The sequence below is a fragment of the Emys orbicularis genome, chromosome 1, assembly GCF_028017835.1.
Source record: "Emys orbicularis isolate rEmyOrb1 chromosome 1, rEmyOrb1.hap1, whole genome shotgun sequence".
Lineage (NCBI taxonomy): Eukaryota > Metazoa > Chordata > Testudines > Emydidae > Emys > Emys orbicularis.
The window spans coordinates 115,876,168-115,890,666 of NC_088683.1; the positions used below are offsets into that span (position 1 = coordinate 115,876,168).

At 44.7% G+C, this 14,499-nt stretch overlaps 1 protein-coding gene across 1 annotated transcript in view; it reads right to left on the bottom strand.

The window, feature by feature from the left end:
• Positions 1 to 14,499, bottom strand: part of LOC135895239 (sodium- and chloride-dependent betaine transporter-like) — a 53,756-nt gene that overhangs the window by 10,978 nt on the left and 28,279 nt on the right. The window contains exons 12-13 of the mRNA XM_065423316.1: positions 12,210 to 12,310; positions 10,808 to 10,978 (exon numbers count right to left, since the gene is read on the bottom strand). Of these exons, the coding sequence (XP_065279388.1) occupies positions 10,808 to 10,978; positions 12,210 to 12,310 (272 nt within the window). The remainder of the gene's footprint in view (positions 1 to 10,807; positions 10,979 to 12,209; positions 12,311 to 14,499) is intronic.

The window sequence follows — 14,499 nt, forward strand, 5'->3', positions numbered from 1 at the left end:
CTATCCTCGTTAGTCTCTCCTGTGTGAGTACCCTGTAGGGAGAGATCCTTAGTTTATATGCCGCTAGCGCGGACAGGGCATCCTCCTCCCTGTGTGTGTGATTGGAAAATGGGTGGGGGGCAGTCTAAGGATTCCCTCTCACCCCCTAAGGGTACCCCAGCTTATTTTATGTACGTACATTATGGTCCATCAACCTGCAGGTATTTAGAGAATTGGAATCATTACACGCGTGAAAATTCATCTAAACAATGCCCACTAGAAGGTACCTTCAATCTAGATAAGATCATACATCTCAGAGGAGTTTTTAATCACCAAAAAAGAAAGCCTCTGACACACAATGGGAGCAATTTGTCTATTGAGGAAAGGAACGGGTTAATTTGAAATTCAGCTTGGTCCAGAGATAAAGAGAAAGTTAATCTGCGTTCAAGGTCAAGAATCAATGCAGACCAGGCTAAGTACAAAGAAAAACTGCTTTCGGCCCCGGCTGGCTGTGAAAAAATACATTTGCAAAGCTTAACTGTCCAGTGAGATCCAACAGTCTGCCTTTGCGACCCTGGAGCCGGCGTGGTTTGGGGACGCTGAAGAAGCCACAGGCAGCCGGCCTGGACTGGAATCACTGAAAAGACGCCCCAGGAGACTTCAGGGTGTAAAAGAACTGCCCTCCCAAGAGAGGAAGCAAGTTGGAGATTGCACAGCACCTTCTCTGAACGTTATACACAGATGTGGCCAGTCTGGACATACGTGTGTGAGTATGAAAGTGTGCCTACTCTCAGCCGCAGTAAATCTGAGAACCGGAGAGGGATTTAGCATTCCTCTCTCCACCCCGGTTGACCGGGAAGGGTGTCAGGTGGATCTACCCCAGTCGTAGCAGGACTGGGCAATAGAGAAGTTGGAGTAATAGGAAGAGTTGTGTACTTGATAACTAGAATTGAGCAATTAAGAGCATAGATCATGAACCAGGCAGCAACTCAAACCTATGCCCAGGGCAAGTTGCAAGCCTTGAGACAGGACTTCCAGGCAGAAAAAGGAAGCACTGGCTAAGCAAGTACCGGTCCTTCAGGGACTTGTCAGAATTTAACCATTTGTGTTTGCATATGCTGTAACAGCAGTGTGTTTGCCACAAGAGAAAATTGAATAGTTAAACGCCAATGGGCCATGCGTTTTGCCCAAGTGGCAAGCCTCACGAAGGAGGACTCGGGTAGCCTTGTGAGTAAGAATGTTTAAGAGAAGAGACCAGGAAGGGTGGGGGCTAGTTGAGAAGCCCACCCTCCTATCTAAATTGGTAGTGAAAAAGCCGGTGCCCATGGAAGGGACGGTTCAGCGAGAAAAGCAGGATTGGGCCCAAGCGGGCAGGCAATAGATAGAGAGATTGGAAAACAGGTTGGAAACTTTGAGGGCATAGTGGAAGGAAAGGAGTAAGTAATTATAAGCATGGGGATTTCAAATCCCCAGGATAATAATTGGAATGGTAAAATCTGAGTTGAGTTGGGTGTCGTTTTGGGAGACAAGCAAGTGATTTAAGAAAAGAGAGTGAAAAGTTAACTCTGTAGTTGCTAGAGGGAATCAAGCAGTGAAACTTGGTAGGAATGTCTGTAAGTAATTCAGGCAAGAGGTTATTTAAGTGGAATTATTCGACTATGAATAAGTTAGTCAAATGTGCTGAAAAACACTCCTGCTGTGTACAATCTGTGTTTTATAAGTTTGAGATGAATTGGTATTGTTTTAAAGTTGCAAAAACCGAAAATACTTTTGCCAGACACAGGAAACTAGTGTTGTTTAATATGGTGTTTAGCATTTAATCCTTAAGGTGACTTAATGCTTTACAAGATTTAAAATGTTTTAACTAAAGACCAAAGGTTGTGGCTGCAGCAGGGTAGTCAAAGCCAGGAGAATAAAAGATTTGAATTTGTTTTTGGGTAACAAAATAGCAGATAAAAAATCTGGTAAAAAGATAGAGAAGGACAGTGCCCCTGGCTCTGTGTGGTCGAGCTGTCACTTTACTAGGGGTGCATGGAGATTTTGTAAGCACAAAAGAAACAGTTACACCTTGTGTAGAAATTGATGTGGCTAGTGTTATGGAAATTGAATTGTGGAGAGGATGTGCATTTTCCCCAGAACATGTGCAGTGTACATTGTAGCAGAGGTAAAAGAAATGCAAACCTACCAGTATAGGTTGTGTTGTCTTTTTCAGATCACTGGGTGTTTGAAAGCAGGAGCTAGAAGTAAAAGGCAATCAAAAGTCTGGGAAAGTTAATTGTGTCCCTTTTAAAGTAAGAATCTTTAAGCTGTGGATAGCTTTGGATCTGGAAGCAAGCCAGAAAGCATCTGTATTAATGCAATTTTCTAACTAATAAGGTAGAAGCCACTGAAACCTGGGCTGCCTATGAAACAAATACAAGGAAATATGGGGTAATTCCTCTGTTTTGTCTAAAATCAACAAGAGTATGTGTATATAAAGGAAATATTTTAAGCAATGACTGACTACCCAGAAGGGGTAGACCTCTGTTCTTTTGTCTTTCAGATCATCAGAGAAAACGGATGCCAGCTGAACAGCATTCAATGTACCATGCATTTACTGGTACAATAGGAATTATTTTTGTGTTCTTTGTCCTGTCTTGTGGGGTTTGTCTTGTGGCCAGAATTGTTGGGTTTAATAATTTCATAAGACAGTCTAGTTCAAAATTAAATAGAAGGGTTAAATCAAAAAGCAGATACTTGTTTTATTCAACTTGGAATACAAAGTGTTTGGATAAATCAGGAAAATGTGATATACTAAAGTCTAATATATTTGCTTAAGTAAGAAAAAGAAACTTCATTGGCCAGATTTTTAATTGAAAAAAATGGTTGTTAAAATTTGCATACCAACAGTCTTTGGAAGCAAGGACATGGAAGGTTAACCCACTCCCCATATTGCCCATGGGATCCTTCTGGCTACCTCAGATTTCTAGCCAGAGGGCTGGGGAGGGAGGAAAACTATTGGACACCTGAGGTTGTACCGAGTGAACTCCTCAAAAGTGGGTGTGCTTGTCCTGGTTTGTTGCTCCAAAGCTCTGTAATAAAGTTATTTTACTGGAAGGGTGTACATGGCATACATTGAATAATAAGACTAATGTACTGTATAATGGCAATGTGTATGTGTTCATTGTTGGGAAAAGGTGTATGAGTGAAGAGTGGAAGTTTCCTTTGTAGGTTAAAAGAAGCCAAGAAGGGGAGAAGGAAAAAGAACAGAATGAGTTAACTGAGGAAAAAATAGCTAGCAAGCTCAGTCCAAAGATAAGACGTTGGCCCCATCCAAGGATACTACCCACAGCTAAGACTTGGCTGACAGCCAAGAAAAGGGGGGGCCTGAATGTGCCCAACAACTATGATATCTGCAAAACACTGCCAGGCATTAATGAAATGTGTTAGGTTTCTTTTCTCACAGATAAAAGAAGTGCTACCCAAAGACCCTAGCAGCCCTGCCATTCATTGAAACAAGGAGACTGAGTCTATGTAAAGTCCATCAACGAAAGACTGCTTTGGCTCCATGCTGGAAAGGCCCTTTCCAAGTCCTGTTAACCACCAACACCGCTGTAAAGTGCCAAGGACTGCCCACCTGGAACCATGCTTCTTACTGCAAAAAGACCCCTCCACCTGGAGAGGATTCTCCAGCTGCTGATCAGCCTATTTCTCCTGCTAGCTCTGCTGTGCCTCCTGGACAGCAGGGAAGGAGGACAAGGTGAAGTGCTAGTAACCTCTCCTTTGTCCACTGACAGATCTACAATGCCTTTGAATTCTTTTACAGGAATCACACCAGTACAGGGTGAAGTGCTAGTAACCTCTCCCCTGCACTATGGTGAATCACAACTGCTTTTGAAGAAGAAAAGAAGAAACACTCGCTCTGCTGAAACCACCAAAGTCCAGGAATTCCTGACTACAAAAGACATTAAGAACTGGCCCTGGTGGAGAAGACGGAGCATCGTTTATTGGCAAGGAGGGAACTGTGGGGACCGTTCCTGGGAATGCGGGGTCCAGTGGTGGGGTGGATTCTTTCCAGGATCAGGACTTTGTGCTTATGGACAGGTACCTTCAGGGTGCACTGCCCTTCCTAATTGGCTTTCAGAAGATGAATATCAAAACCGCCTTGCCACCACTAGGACTACACCCACTAGTCCCTTGACCCCTGCCACCACCACTGTAACTTACCCAGATACAAACCGTACTGTATATTCCAATGAAACCCATTGGCCAAGGCTTTCACATCTTAGTGATTTACTGAAATTTTGTTCAGAGAAATTATTCTTTAAAGTTCAGGATAATGTATATGAGCAAACAATTGAATGGAAAACAAATGGATCAGTAGAGATAGAAATACATGATATCACTACCAGCGAACCCCAAGAATTAATAATTGCAATTGATGGGTTCTATAGTGAAGTAGATATGATGGTTGTTCCTGGAACTTGTACTGTGTTAAATGAGAGAGGCCCTTATTGTTATTTGGTCACCCAATTAGTGAATAATCAGACAAATACCCAAATTGTTCACAGGGGGCTGCCATTAGATTAGCACAACAGAGGGCTTGGGTTATTTCCTCTAGAAAGAAGAGAGACTTGACCGGATCCCTGTGGGATGGGGCCAATAGTGCAGCAGCAGTGTGGAATATTTTTAAGAACCAGGAACATGATGAGAAATTGGGCCAACTAGAGAAGGCCATTGGCCTTGTTTCTGGAGCACAACTAACCCAGGTACAGGCTGGAGTTGGTGAGTTACATGTTATTTCCGCCCTTAGTTCTATGACCCAGAAGTTGCTGACAGAGATGGTATTGAATATCACTGAGGCTGGGAAGGCATTGCAGTGGGATCTAGCATGTTCAGAGACTCAGGATTTCCTGAATGACCAGCTGATGTCCATTCGGAATGATCTAGAACATCAGGCTTGGCCCACTGCCCTTACAGACACATCAGGAGTACCATCTGATCTGTGGCCATGGAGACTTACTTGGAAACTTTCTGGATGGAAGTGCGGACGTTCTCAGTGCTCCTTCCAAGCATATGGACCGGTAAAGGGGTGTGGGCTCCCACATACCGTATCCTGCCGGGTCCATGGGGAGGATGCATGTGGGATTGGATAATTCACCGAGACATCTGGGAAATTAGACCACCTGATATGCCCAATCGATTTTTAGTCAGTGCTCCTGGGATTACACCTCACATTTGGATGGGGTTAGGAAGTCAGTGGACATTTTGGCCATTAGAACCCCACAGCTTCAGTGTAACCGTAAACTGGAGCCAGGAGAAGTTGTCACTGTTTATGACTACGTTTGCTGGGAGGGTAGGGGACAAGGAACTACCCTGACAGGACACTTACTTTTTCAAGCTAACGATAGCTGTGTGTATGTTAATGACACCACATTACAAGACATACATTTTAATCTCACTACCACTGCAGGCAATCATATTATTTACTGGCCTGCAGATAGAGCTTTCCAAGTAGCCCTTAGGTTCCAGATACCCTTTAATTGGACTAGTTTAGTACCTGATAGATTTCAGAATTTGTTTTCACTGTTACCAGAGATTCAGAAAATCTCTGAAGTACAAGGGCAAATTCACATGCTTCAAAACATATATCAAGTTGAAAAGTATGCCTTTCAGACTGCTTATAGAGTATCCACTTTATGTACTAAGTATGATGTATTGTGCTTTGTAAATAAGGCTGTACAACAACCCCATTATAGTTTTGCTATGGGAATGTTATTGCTTGTATTGTTATTAGTTAGCTTAGGATTATGTTATTGTTGTTGTAAAAGATGTAATAATAGTAATACCTTTCATGTTCATGCTAATCATGCATTGTCATTACATCCAATCAGAACCGCTAAAATTGAAACATCTGATATAGAATCTGAAGTCCAGGACTTGATGCAAATAGAGGTTTGAGAATGTTTGTTGTACTAGAAGTACAAAAGGGGGGGTTGTGGAAGCAGAAAAAGAACTGTCAGAAAAGAACTGCAATGCATGACAGTTTGTTAGCAAGAGTCAGGCTAACTGTAGCCCTGATAACGCGAGATTTGTAGAAGCGAGGATTGTGTGAGGCGGGTGAGAAAGTACTGTGTGAGAAGTTATTGTGACCTTGTATAGATAAGGTGTAGAAGACCTTGTGTAGATAAGGTATAGGAAATATTGTATGTTGGCAAGAGTCAAAACAATTAAGAAATAAGATATCAAGATGGCTTATGTATAACAAAATGCAGCTGTCCCTCATTATTGAAAGGTATAAATGCTTGTTGTAATTAGGTATCAGTGAGAGAGACCTGCTTGGCTCTCTCCCTCTGCACAATTGTGAGAGTGAATAAAGCTTCTGACTTGCTGTACCCAAACAAAAGAGTGAGAACTCAGTCTTTCTCCGACACACTGGTGAGACCTCATCTAGAATACTGTGTGCAGTTCTGGTCTCCCATGTTTAAGAAGGATGAATTCAAACTGGAACAGGTACAGAGAAAGGTTTTCCATTCCTCGGATCCTCCTAGTAGCCTATCTTATGAAAGGAGACTCAAAGAGCTTGGCTTGTTTAGCGAAGGCTGAGGGGAGATATGATTGCTCTCTACAAATATATCAGAGGAATAAATACCAGGGAGGGAGAGGAATTATTTAAGCTCAGTACCAATGTAGACACAAGAACAAATAGATATAAACTGGCCATCAGGAAGTTTAGACTTGAAATTAGACGAAGGTTTCTAACCACCAGAGGAGTGAAGTTCTGGAACAGCCTTCCGCGGGGGGGGGGGGGGGGGGGGGGGGCAAAAAGACATATCTGGCTTCAAGACTGAGCTTGATAAGCTTATGGAGGGGATGGTATAATGAGATTGGTCTTGGACTATTAGCGGTAAATATGCCCAATGGCTTGTGATGGGATGTTAGATGGGGTGGGATCTGAGTTACTACAGAGAATTCTTTCCTGGGTGTCTGGCTGGTGAGTCTTGCCCACATGCTCAGGGTTTAGCTGATCACCATATTTGGGGTCAGGAAGGAATTTTCCTCCAGGGCAGATTGGCAGAGGCCCTGGGGGTTTTTCGCCTTCCTCTGCAGCGTGGGGTACGGGTCACTTGCTGGAAGATGCTCTGCACCTTGAAGTCTTTAAACCATGATTTGAGGACTTCAATGGCTCAGACACAGGTTTGATACAGGAGTGGGTGGGTGAGATTCTGTAGCCTGCGTTGTGCAGGAGGTCAGACTAGATGATCATAATGGTCCCTTCTGACCTTAAAGTCTATGATTCTATGAGAGATTTTGCTTCCCCAGGTCTACACAAGGAAGTAACAGTGTGTGTGGACCTTGGAATAGGGGGTGGCCGCCTCCATGGCCCCATTTCCCCCCCCCCCCCCCACACACACACACAGACATCTTAGAACCTTGCATAAGGCTCTCCACAGGTTCAGGTTCCCTGTGATGGAAGAAGACGGGATTGGGCAGGGAAAAGGCAGCTTTGTATAGACTTGGAGCAAGTTATATATCCTGCCCATACTGACCTTGGAGAGATTGCCTGGGCCAGGGCAGGGTTAGGTACTACACCTTGTGAAGAGTTATCTGGGGCAGCCCTGGCCAGGGGAGACACTGGTAAGGAGTAAGGGGGAGATCAGAGGTAAAGAGCCAGTGTCTGATCCAGGACTTGCACTTGGCACAACTCAGGAGGGTGCTCTATGCCACCTTCACTCCCCCTGATCCTGGGGGCAGGTGATCTCCAGTGGAAATTAAGCCCAGAAGCCTGTGTCCTCAGGGGGCCTTTCTGGAAGCCAGGGATTGACATAGTATAGAGTTGCCTCAGTAAAACTCCCTTTTCCATTGACACTCTTTGCACCAGGGAGTGGGAGGGGTAGAGATAGATGCTGCTATGACAGCTCTGTGCCACACTGGGGGAATCCTCCACTAGCCGGGTAAGTCAGCATTATGGTTCCCTTGCATCATCATAGTCATGCATATTGGTTGCACATAGAACTGCGGATCTGGCCTGCTCCAGGAAGGCCGAGGTGCTTATTGGTCCCCTGGGAGCTGAGCAAATTCACGGGAACCTTCCCAGTGTAGCACCGGCCGCTGCAGGTCATTCTGCAGCAGACAAACGCCAGGCCATCCAGACCAAATGATCGGGGAGGACTTAGCCAAGGAGATCCTCACTGAGATGTCCTCCTCTGAGCCCCATCCTGTGAGTTTTATCATAGGAGGCGATCCTGACCACTGTTTTGTGTATCGCCCATGGACCCATAACTCCTCATACAGGCAAATCTTCCAATGAAGTCACTGGGAGTTTTGCCTGAGGAAGGGCTTCAGGATTTGGGCTCCTATAAACTGGCAGCTACCAAATGAAAGTACCTTTGTCCCACAAAGGCTCACCACATCAACTTCAGCCTCAGCTTCAAATGACCCTGCTGCTTCCCCATTTTCTCCAGCATCCAGTCCAAAACGTTCCTCTTTCTTTTTAAAACTCTCCATGGACTTGTTCCAGCCAAATGCACAATTCTGGTTTCTCTTTGCACTCCTTCCAAATCCCTCCATTCATCTACACTGGCCTCTTGCCTATCCTTTCATGGTCTCAAATGATATTGGCAAGAGAGCCTTCTCTTACACAGCTCCTTCCATTCTCATCACATTACAACTCTCAGCTAGAGAATCAAAGGGCTGACAGGAAAAGGGATGCATTGGAAAGAACTGACAGATATGGTCACATGCCTATAGAGGAGAGGTAGATAGGAGACATTTCTACTTGGTCACCACATTGATTCACTATATTCTTTTTGAAGCACTTCCAAACAGTTCGGGCCAGATTCTCCATTTCCCTGCATCTCGTGTCATTTTACACTAGTGCAAATTACTCCCATTCTAACTTATGCCAACTTTACACAGATGTAACCAACGAACACGGTGCCAGGCCTCAGTGAACCAGGTCTATCCCTTTAAAGAAATGTTACGCACTGAATTGTCTGAATGACATTCACGATCGTGAAAACTGCTGTACTGACAGTGCCACAGATCAAGGACAGCATGGGCAGCATAAGGACTGTCTTCATCCCCACTGTCCCACTCATGTGTCTCAAATGTGATCCACAGTGACTACCTCTGGAAGCAGGAGGGTACTTTATTTCCCACACCTCTATTCATCTGTGGCCTCTCTGCTAAGCCTCTTAACAAGAGGTTCAATTAGGGCCAGTTGCTGAGATGGTTTCGTACTAGTACAGTAGAACCTCGGCGTTACAGACATCGGAGTTATGAACTGACCGGTCAACCACACACCTCATTTGGAACTGGAAGTATGCAACCAGGCAGCAGCAGAGACAAAAAAAACAAAACCCAAATACAGTGCAGTTCTGTACTAAATGTAAACTACTAAAAAAATAAAGGGAAAGCAGCATTCTTCTTCTGCATAGTAAAGTTTCAAAGCTGTATTAATCATAGAATCATAGAATATCAGGGTTGAAAGGGACCTCAGGAGGTCATCTACTCCAACCCCCTGCTCAAAGCAGGACCAGTTCCCAACTAAATCATCCCAGCCAGGGCTTTGTCAAGCCTGACCTTAAAAACCTCTAAGGAACGAGATTCCACCACCTCCCTAGGTAACCCATTCCAATGCTTCACCACCCTCCTAGTAAAAAAAGTTTTTCCTAATATTCAACCTAAACCTCCCCCACTGCAACTTGAGACCATTACTCCTTGCTCTGTCATCGGGTACCACTGAGAACAGTCTAGATCCATCCTCTTTGGAACCCCCTTTCAAGTAGTTGAAAGCAGCTATCAAATCCCCCCTCATTCTTCTCTTCTGCAGACTAAACAATCCCTGTTCCCTCAGCCTCTCCTCATAAGTCATGTGCTCCAGACCCCTAATCATTTTTGTTGCCCTCCGCTGGACTCTTTCCAATTTTTCCACATCCTTCTTGTAGTGTGGGGCCCAAAACTGGACACAGTACTCCAGATGAAGCCTCACCAATGTCGAATAGAGGGGAATGATCACGTCCCTCGATCTGCTGGCAATGCCCCTACTTATACAGCCCAAAATGCCATTAGCCTTCTTGGCAACAAGGGCACACTGTTGACTCATATCCAGCTTCTCGTCCACTGTAACCCCTAGGTCCTTTTCTGCAAAACTGCTTCCTAGCCATTCGGTCCCTAGTCTGTAACAGTGAATGGGATTCTTCCGTCATTAGTGCAGAACTCTGCACTTGTCCTTGTTGAACCTCATCAGGTTTCTTTTGGCCCAATCCTCTAATTTGTCTAGGTCCCTCTGTATCCTATCCCTACCCTCCAGCATATCTACTACTCCTCCCAGTTTAGTGTCATCTGCAAACTTGCTGAGAGTGCAGTCCACGCCATCCTCCAGATCATTAATGAAGATAATGAACAAAACCAGCCCCAGGACCGACCCTTGGGGCACTCCGCTTGAAACCGGCTGCCAACTAAACATGGAGCCGTTGATCACTACCTGTTAAGCCCGATGATCTAGCCAGCTTTCTATCCACCTTATAGTCCATTCATCCAGCCCATACTTCTTTAACTTGCTGGGAAGAATACTGTGGGAGACTGTATCAAAAGCTTTGCTAAAGTCAAGGAATTAAGTCAATGTTCAATTCTAATCTTTTGAAAGAACAACCATAATGTTTTGTTCAGAGTTACGAACAACCTCCATTCCCAAGGGTTCATAACTCTGAGGTTCTATTGTACTGGATGGAGATCATCTATTCGTTTCACACAAGCCAATGGGAAGCACTCACACAGTCTTCAGTCACTGATGACCTGGGCTGTATTTGAATCTGGGACCTAGAAGTTCTGGACCTTCTTTTACCTTCTTTAGTGATCCCCTGGTTTTCAGCAGGATGAAAATGACGTAGAGTGGAATGCACATCATGGAAGAGAGAGCCATCAACCAGCCCAGAGCGTAGCCCCACGGAGGGTACACGTACCAGTTGTTGTATTTGAGGGGGGTGTACTTGATCACTGAAAATAGGAAAGTCACCTGAGGAATGAAGAACATAAAAGTCAGAATAGCAGATGGGTACATGGTGAGTCAGAAACAGGTGGTGAGAGATGGTTCCTGACAAGGGATGTATAAGCAGTAGAAGATTTGTGGTCTCCTTACCTAGTTATATCTTTGTTTGTAAGTGTTTGGGAGTTGGAAATAATGTCATGGGTATGTACACTGCTGTTACTTACCAGCCTTAACTGAGTTTTGAAACATTTTTTTTGGTTTTTGGAATTTTCCCTCCCCCCTGTGCTGTTTTCCATTCACCAACCCCTCCCCTCTCCTGAACCTTTGGGATGTGAGTCTTTGTGCTCTTCTACCTCCTATCAGCCACCTTTCCAGCCCCTATCCAAATCCTTACCTCGCCTTGCCCTCTCCAACATGGATCCTCTAAACCTCCAGGAAATTCCCTCTCTCTCCAATGTATGTGTAGGAGGAAGGTCCTTATTTGTAAGCTCTCTGTAGTCAGGGTGCAGAAACTCTGGAGCAGGCAATCAGGGGCTGCAGTTTGGGTACCTTCTCTGGTGACTCTTGGCTTAGTCATGCCTCTGACAGGACTGACTTTTGAGCTCTGAGAACAGCCCTGGGGCACCCAAGGCCCTCTCTGAAAATACTCGTTGAAAGATGATCTCTCAGCCAGCACCCAGCCCTATAGAGCACTCAAACCACTGAGCTCTCAGCAACTCATGCATGACCAAGCAGCAGCTCTGAAAACTCCCTGATTGTTTTCAACTCCCATTGGAGCCCTCAGGTGGCAGCTCCAAAAGCTATTTGTGCCTATCCAAGCTGTTGAAGATTTTGGCCATAGTGCCTGATCCTGATCCCATTGAGGTCAATGGCAAACAAATGTCATGACGTTCATGGGAGCAGGATTAGGCCCATACTCAACTACCGGGAGTCATAGAAATGTAGACAGAAGAGAACATTTCAGAGCAAGGTAATTCTTTAATGAGCTGAAATTCAAAAATGATTTGATCAGTTCCCTTCAGGCTTTGCAGATACATTCTCCTTTGCCTGCAGAATAAATACGCCAATTTTCAGGCTAAATGAAATTTCCAGACCTAAGACAAGGCTTTACAATGGAAATTGATTCCAGCTTCAACTACGGAGAAGCTACTGTTCCTCCACGGCAATTCTATGAAACAATAGTGCACCCTCAAATTCTCTTCTTCACTCAGATTCTAGGATCCCTGTACAAACTTGCCTCACCATAGTTTGTACCTACCAGGCAAACACCAGGGGTGACAACCTGCCAGCACATCTTAATCAGCGGCCATGGCCGATAACCAATCATGTCCTCGATGTTGTCATAGAAACGGTCTGCACCTTGACCACCAGAGGAAAGGACAGAGAAAGAGAGAGGTAAAGGGGGTGAGAAATTTTGTTCTTCAGAAATTACTCATGCCAAGTCCAGGTTTAGTTATGCTTTACTAAAATGGAAGCTCTAATTCCATACAGCAGGGGTTTATTTGGTCCTCCAGGTGTTCAGAATTTCTGGAATTCAGGCCACTTATTTAGATGCCTAAATATGGAGATAGCAAATAACGCCCCTGCACCTATGGGGCAAGAGGGGCAGTTGTCCCTTGCTAGACCTTGGTTTTCACCCTCACCCATGCTCCATTAGGTCTTCCACTTTTTGCCCTCCCCTTCTCCCACCCCCACCCCCCCTTGGGATGTGGTCATCAGGAAAGCAAATTTTGCCCACCTGAATTTTTCTGAAATGACCCCAATGGCTAGGTGTCTCACTTTAGGCACCGACTCTTAACAATTTGGGCCTAAAAGAACTCCCTAACCTAGCTGAACCCCTGCCCCCGCAGAATAAACCTGTGGGTATACACAGGCTTTGTAATGTGCCCCGTAGGTCAACAAGAGACAATTCTGTTAGATTAACTGTGTGGCTGTGGGTGATGGGGCTCTCTGAAGAATATTCTGCCCTAGTAACCAGATGGATACATCTGGGGCTTTCAGCTTAATTGTCCTAGCTGGTTTCTAGGGCTGGTCCAATATTTTCCCTCAAAATGTTTTTAAGGCAAATTGGGTTTTTGACAAAGCAAAATTTTCCATGAAGTGTCAACTTTCCATAGAAAATTTTGACCTTTTTTGTTTAAAATCTGAAAACTTTTTGCTGAAATAAAAAAAGAAATCTATTTGCAAATGTTGACATGGTGCTTAATGGGAGTTGAAGTGGATGGCTCATGCCATCATTCTCTGTGGCTGGGTTCCCCAGCTGTATTACATCTTCCATGATGCACCACATCCATGTGATTCCCATGATACACTGCAGTGGCTCAGTAAAGACAGGAGATTGGGGCATATCAAGGGATAGATAGTCTGGCCAGGGAGCCCACTCTCCACCCCTAGAGGAATTTGGACATGAGGCACCAGAAAACTCCCATGAGTCACGGAGGCAGCATTTCTGAATTTCTGATTTTGGCCACAAATATTCAGTGTGGTGGGTTTCTTTTTTCTCCTGAAAAGTTGAAATTTTCCATACGGGGGGAAAAGCGTTTTTTGGACCAGCTTTACTGATATCACTTTCCAGGTTCAAAGAGGACCATGGAATAGTCTGTGTGACATTGCACAATCTTTCCACAGGAACACATTGTGATGTTAAATACAGCCTGGGCAAATTCATCCCTGGTGTAAATCTGCTGAAGTCAATAGAGTATCATGAACATAACATAAGAACAGCCATACTGGGTCAGACCAAAGGTCCATCTAGTCCAGTATCCTGTCTTCTGACAGTGACCAATGCCATGTGACCCAGAGGGAACGAACAGAACAGGTAATCATCAACTGGATCCATCCCGTCACCCATTCCCAGCTTCTGGCAAACAGAGGCTAGGGACACAATCCCTGCACATCCTGGCTAATAGTCATTGATGGACCTATCCTCCATGAATTGATCTAGTTCTTTTTTGAACCCTGTTATAGTCTTAGCCCTCACAACATCTTCTGGCAAAGAATTCCACATGCTGTGCATTGTGTGAAGAAAAACATTCATCCTGGATTTCTCTACAGGATCAAGTGGAAGGGAAATCGTGGATGACTGGAGAAAGAGCTCTTTTTCAAAAGCAAATATATCAAACGATAGCAAGGAGAACACAGAAGACATCTCTGCACAGGAATCCATATTCTACTAATTATATTTAGTAGTATCGTTAATGTTTCCTTTTCCAAATGTATTCCAGATAAACACCTTTTTCTGTAGTTCCAGCGCACCCATTGCAAGCAGTGGATGATGTAGTGGAACACGGTGGGACCTGACATGAATGGATTCGGAGTGCCCTTGAACACGAGGTTTGCATGATCTATCTTTCACAAGCAAATGACAAAGTAATCAGGCTGAAGAAGGATTATATGCATTACGGGAGGGAATGCCCTAAAGATCTCCCCAAAGCGATCTTCGCTGGAAGGAACAGAGGTGTCTGCTTTTATCCTGCGCATCCTAAGAGTTGCCAGACTGGAACAAAGCAGTAGTCCATGAACCCTAATATCTCCTCTGCAAGTGACCA